The sequence below is a fragment of the Pinus tabuliformis genome, chromosome 3_2 (genome assembly GCF_031772625.1).
Source record: "Pinus tabuliformis cultivar Carrire ecotype Pingquan chromosome 3_2, CPIR1, whole genome shotgun sequence".
Lineage (NCBI taxonomy): Eukaryota > Viridiplantae > Streptophyta > Pinopsida > Pinales > Pinaceae > Pinus > Pinus tabuliformis.
Genome location: NC_142302.1, coordinates 347,119,466 through 347,125,691, shown reverse-complemented (window position 1 = coordinate 347,125,691; position 6,226 = coordinate 347,119,466). Strand labels below are relative to the sequence as shown.

The following is a 6,226-nucleotide window of genomic DNA, read 5'->3' as shown; positions in this document are numbered from 1 at the left end:
AAATTATCATTCTAGTTATTAAAAAAACATTAAATCTATTATATGTATAATGATAAATAACAATTTCATTTAAAAAATACATAACCAAACTATAAATATTTATATAATATTACCTTAAAATAATTTAAAAAATAAAATGCATTATTATACAAATAATTTTAATGCATTTTACACTAATGCCAAATACATATTAAATCTCAAATCTTTATCTTTTTTTTTTTTTAACAGAAACAGTTATGGATTGGTTATATTCCTCTTGGCGTGAATGCCGTAATAGCTGTTACAATTGATAGCTCCATGTTTTGTTGCTGCTTTCCGCAGAGATAGAGAATACAGTTAAAGCTTGCCGATTTCCTAATTGTTGAAGATATCAAGAATTCCAAGTCTGAGATTTTCCCCCACTTGAAGGTGCAGACAAATTGGTTTAATAGCCAGCAATAAAACATGGCGAAAATCTGGTTATGGGATTGGTTCCCAAGTTTCTTCTCCGTCCTTCATCTTAGTTCCTTCAGGGAGGAGGACTGCTTTATTAGCTTCGCTGTCCGCCGCTTTGTTGTGCATTCGCAGCACATGATAATAACTTAGCTTCTGAAAGTGCCTTTCCAATCCTTTAATTCGGGTTATCATTCTTGCTAACTTGAGATCCTTGACAGGGGAGTTGGAAATCATGGAGTTGATGATGATCTGGGAATCTCCAATTATATTGGCTTCTTTTATATTTAATTCTTTTAGACATTGGAGACCTTGGAAGAGGGCTAAAGCCTCCGCTTGGATGCTGGAGGCATAGCCAAGGCCCCAGGCAAAGGACTGGACTTTTTCTCCTTTTGGAGTTAGCACGATTCCTCCTGCTCCTGCTTTGCCCGGGTTGTTCTTTGCTGCCCCATCAAAAAAGAGGGAGTGATTTTCTTGCATTTTAATCCAGCTTTGCATATCACTTTCAGATTTCCTTAGCTGCCAGTATTTATTTATAGGGCTCTTTTTTTCTGCTGGCCTGATTTGAAGGCCGAGAGACAGTGCCCAGGCCATGTCTTGCTGACTCAAATTGGTATCATCTCTGGTATCCCCCAGGCATTCCTTGATTTGGCTTTTGATTTTGTTTTCCAGAGTCCTGTAGTTGTGCTTTGTGTCCCTGAAAATCCTTCTATTACGCTCCAACCATATCTGCCAGCTTGTGATCTTGGGTAGAATTGCCCACGCCTTTCTTATGATCAGATTTTTAGGGGCAGGCCCTGGATAGTTATGGGCCCAAGTAGCAAAGAGGTCCGCCGTGGAGCTGGGGAGATTAAGATCTGGCTGAGGGCTAAGAGCGGTCCATATAAGCTTTGAGAATGGGCACTTGAGGAACAGATGGGCCGCTGTCTCCTCACTTTCTCTGCATAACTGGCAGATGGAGGGACCGTTCATACCTCTTTTCTGCAATATGTCAAATGTGAGGATTTTGGAATGACATACCTGCCATGCAAAGATGTCGATTTTTGGCAGCGAAGGAGAACTCCACACGCCGCGCCATGGAGCAGGGTCCGGAGGAGCGTAGGGGATCTCGCTAAGCTTTGCATATCCTTGGTTAACTGTATAGCCTTTAAGGCTCGTGCCCCATCCCTTCCTGTCTCTTGATCTTCTGCTGATGGGTGCGTTTCCCTGAAGACAGTTAATTAACGTGGCCCATTCCTTCCCCAGCTGCGCCGGACCGTTGAAATGGATCCAGCCTGCCCAGGAGCCTTCATGCCAAATAGAAATGTCCCAGAGCGTGCGCAGGGAATTGCTGTCCATCCAGCGACGCAGTTCATTCAAGCTGACTCTGCTTTCAATCGGCTGCTGGTTCATAATGCGATCACTCCATATCTTGATTTTTTTGCCACTGCCAGGTATCCAGAACGCATGGTCTGTAATCAGATGGGCAGCCTTAGCGTGTAGTTTCAGGAAGGACGAATTTGGCATTTGTCTGACGTTTTCTAGACACCTGGTGCGCGATCCCCTGTAATATTTCTTCCAAATTGCTGTTTGTGCCCAGCCTGGCTTTGGAGCAGTAATTTTCCAGAGGATCTTAGCAGCCAGTGCCACATTCTGTTGGCTGAGCTTTTTAAAATTTAAGCCCCCTTCACATAGCGGCCTAGTGATGATATCCCAGCTGATTAAAGGAATTTTCCTCGCATTGTTTTTTCCTCCCTGCCAGAAAAATCTCCTGATGTATTCTTCCATTTTTTTAATGATTGTTGCAGGGGCGAGGAGAGCAGTGAACTGGAACAGAGGGAGACTGTGAAGCACTGATTTGATTAGAGTTGCTTTCCCAGCGATGTTTAACCAGGAGTAGCCCCAAGCTTGGATTTTTGTTTTGAGCTTTTCTAATTGTGGAAGCCAGTCCTTGCAGGAAAGATTTTTGAGGTGCACAGGAAGCCCCAAGTAATTGAACGATGTCCAGGAAGAGGAAGCAGCAAAGCCCAAGCATCTGGAAATATCAGACAGCGCCCTGGGAGAAATGTTCCAACTGTAAATGTGACATTTGCTCTTATTTACAGTGCAGCCTGTAGCATTGCTGAGATCATCTAAAATTCTTTTGAATTTTGCTGCAGAGGGGAGCGAGGCAGGCCCCAGGAGGAGAGTATCGTCCGCGAACAGAGCATGATTTATATTTTTAGCCCCTCTCGCGATGCACAGGCCGTTGATTTCATGATCTTGCATGCTTTTGTTGAGGAGGAAACTGAGGACGGAAGCCTGGATGACAAATAGCAGCGGGGATAGGGGGCACCCCTGCCTTAATCCTCTCGAAGCTTTAAAGAATTCCGTGGCTCTTCCATTCACAAGAGGGGCGATCCATGGTTCCCAGATGCATGCCCGGATCCATTTGATGAAGTTTTCTCCAAACCCGAATTTATTCATAACTTGAAACAGAAAACTATGATTTACTCTATCAAATGCATTGGCTAAGTCGAGTTTGATAGCCATACCTTTCTCTTTTCGCCGAAGACTTGAGTGGATTGCCTCTTGGACGAGCAGGTAATTGTCCACGATCTGCCTTCCTTGGATGAAGCCTGCTTGATTCTCAGGAATTAAGTCCGGGAGGATGGGCTTCAATCGATTTGCTATGATTCTGGTAATTATTTTATACCCGATGTTGCAGAGAGAGATCGGGCGGAATCTGCTGAATGTATTGGCGCCTTTTTCCTTGGGGATAAGGGCTAAGAACGCAGAGTTGGTGCTGCCTCCTATCTTCTGAGTGATCTGAGATTTTTGCACCATTCTCAGCAAGTCCTTTTCTATAATCAGCCAGCAAGCTTGAAGAAATCTAGCTGTGAATCCATCCGGCCCCGGGGCCTTGTCCGGGTCCATATCAAATAGGGCTTTTTCCACTTCTTCTTTGGTGATTTTGGCCTCAAGAGATTCCTTTGTTTTCTGATTTATTAGAGAGGGAACAACATCTAGGAGGTCTGAGTTTTGGTTCAGCTCCTTATCCTCGGTGTATAAGCTTTGGAAGTGTAAGAACGTTGTTTTCTTTATATATTCAAAATCTTTATGAGTGACATTGTCAACTTTGATCTCAGCAATGGAGTTATGGCATTTTCTTACCAGTGTTTGCTTATGGAAGAAGGCGGTGTTCCTGTCCCCAGCTTTGAGCCAGAGATTGCGGGATTTCAACCTCCAGAGTTCTTCTTCAGCAAGGCAGGCCCTGTGGTAGCGTTGCTGCAACTGGGATTCCTGTTCAATCACCTCCTCAGTAATAATGTCCTTCTCCATGCTCTTTTGGTGGGAATCAAGCAAGATTTTCAGGGATTTTCTTTCTGCGGTCGGATTAGACAGAGATTTTGCCCATCTCTTGAGATCCCTTTTTAATCTTCTGAGCTTTTCTTCCCATATATAAAAAGGCGAGCCTCTGACCGCCTGGTTCCAACTGTCCTTGACTATTTGCATAAAATCTGGCTCCTTGATCCAAAGCGGGCTGAAGCGGAAAGGGATAGGCCCCAGATCCAACTGGGCTAGAAGCTCCAATTTAATGGGCTTGTGGTCCGAAATACTGTTGGGAAGAATGGACATTCGAGGTTCTAGTCCTAACAGCAAAAAGGAACTTTGAATAAAGAATCTGTCAAGCCTAGCGGCTATATGGCCCGGGCCTAGTCTTTTATTAGACCAAGTGTACTTACCGGAAGACGGTTTGATATCCAGCATGTCCCACTCCTGCAAGATGTCCTCCGCCCATTCCCTTGCTGGGTCACGTACTATGCTGCCTCCCCTTTTTTCAGAAGAATGAAGGGTGAGGTTTAGATCTCCAGCAATTACGATGTTCTCCATGTTTACCAAATCGGCTTGGTGTCTTAAGGATTCCCAAAGCGATTTTTTGTCCCCAGCACCTGTTGGAGAGTAAACGTTAAAAAGACAAAAAGTTTCCTTAGTGTCAAGGTTCTGCATTTTCAGCAGTAACCAGTGGGGATTTCTGACCTCGAATATGACTGCAAATTTACTCATATTCCATATAGTGGCTATTCCTCCCGAGGCACCTCGGGCAGAGATTGCTCTCGCTTCACTTTTGTACCAAATTTTCTTGCTTGCTTGGATGAAGACGGTGTCTTCCAGCTTTGTCTCCTGGACCAGAAGGATGTCTGGGGTTTCTGTTCTGATTAGAATTCCGATTGCTTCTTCCTTAGTTTTGCTCCCCATACCTCTGCAGTTCCAGGAGATAATCTTCATTATTTGTGTTTCTGGTGGGCTCCCTTGGAGCCTTGGATCTGACCTTTTAGCATCTTCGCCTTTGGTGCCAGCAGTTTTTCCAATGTTGGTTGACTGCCCTGGAGTTTTTCTCTATAGGTTTCCTGTTCTCTTTTTTCTTTATCCGTTTTCCGTCCTCTGGTGGATCTTCTTACTGAGGTATGCGATTCACCTATTTCCCCTTCCTCTTCTGACTCTTCTGTTTCCGGTTCTTCTTCCTCCCCTGCTAGATTCTTTCCGATGAGATCTTTGGAGGAAGGAGTGGGGTTACTTTTTCCTGGGGGAGCTGTGGATGGGCCTTCAGTCTCCTGGACTAATTCTGATTCTTTTTGGATCTCAATCTCCTTGGCGCCCTCTGTTTGCGAACTCAGAGGATCGAACTTGTTTTCTGATGCAGTCTTTGTTGGGTTCTGATGAGAAGTAGTCTGCTGGTTCGCTCTGCCAGGAGGGCCTCCCTGTTTCTGAGCTTTTGGATGGGCTTTGGTTCTCTTGACTTGATTCCATCCGTCCTCCTTCCCTTGCGCAGTCTCGCTGCTGGAAGGGCAATCTCTGGCGAAATGCCCATAGACGTGGCATTTCCGACATTTGAATGGCAACTGTTCGTAATCCAATTTCTGAAGATGCGTCCAGCTTCCTACCTTTAGGGTAATGGCCTCCAGTAACCCTTCCTCCAGATCCACCTCTACGCAAATCCTGGCACAGTCATATTGATCTTTGTTGTTGGCTCGGTCTATGAATTTCCCTAGGGCGTTGCCGATATGCCTCAATGAGTCCCAGTTCCAGCAGTGAACCGGGAGGTTTGGGAGTCTGACCCAAACCGGTACTGCTTTGGGGACGTCGACTGTCGGATCAAAGTCCGGGGTCCAGTTGTTTAGGTACAGTCCCTGAGGGCCCATGAAATAGGGGCCATTTTGGAAGATCAGCTCCTTATCTTCTTTAGATGTGAATTCGAACAGGAAGAATCCCCTTCCCAAAAAATATGAGGTGACGTTTTCTTTAATAAGCGGCGCCCAATTTCTGTTAACCCAGTTCTCGGTGGACTTTGGAGATGGCCATAAGCCCGTAAATTGGCCGATGAGAGCCCGATCTGCTAGCGACAAAGCGACTTGTATTGGGGTTTCAGGGGGAAGGGAGATCACCGGGATTTCATCTAATCTTTTGACAAATTTCGCTGCCTCTGATGTCTTCTTCTGCGGGAGGCCAGCCAGGAGCTGAGAGAAGGCCTCAGCTGACGATCTCGGCGGGGGAGGCGGGGACTGAGGGGAGCCCAATCCCTCCATTGAGAAAGCCGAGAGGTCAGAGCCCAGAGGCTTCCATTTGCAGCGAGAAGAGGTTCTGGAATGCGAGATTGCTCTGATGCTGGACGATCCTCAGCATGCAGCGGAAGAACAGATACGCAGGAGGCGATCTGATCCTGAGGCGAGGGCCAGTCGCTGCATGCAACGCAGGGAGGCCGGGGAGAGTCAGGATCTCACTGTAGAAATGGTCAGGCACTCCCAATCTGGCTGAGGCGATCCGGAGGCAAGGT

At 46.0% G+C, this 6,226-nt stretch overlaps 1 protein-coding gene across 1 annotated transcript; it reads right to left on the bottom strand.

The window, feature by feature from the left end:
- Positions 1 to 459: 459 nt before the first annotated feature.
- LOC149180898 (uncharacterized) lies at positions 460 to 5,594 on the bottom strand. Its single transcript, XM_089414025.1, has 3 exons — positions 4,724 to 5,594; positions 4,137 to 4,343; positions 460 to 4,043 (listed from the first exon to the last, which is right to left on the bottom strand). The coding sequence occupies exons 1-3, from the start codon at positions 5,592 to 5,594 to the stop codon at positions 460 to 462; spliced, it is 4,662 nt and encodes a 1,553-aa protein (XP_089270151.1).
- Positions 5,595 to 6,226: the final 632 nt, after the last annotated feature.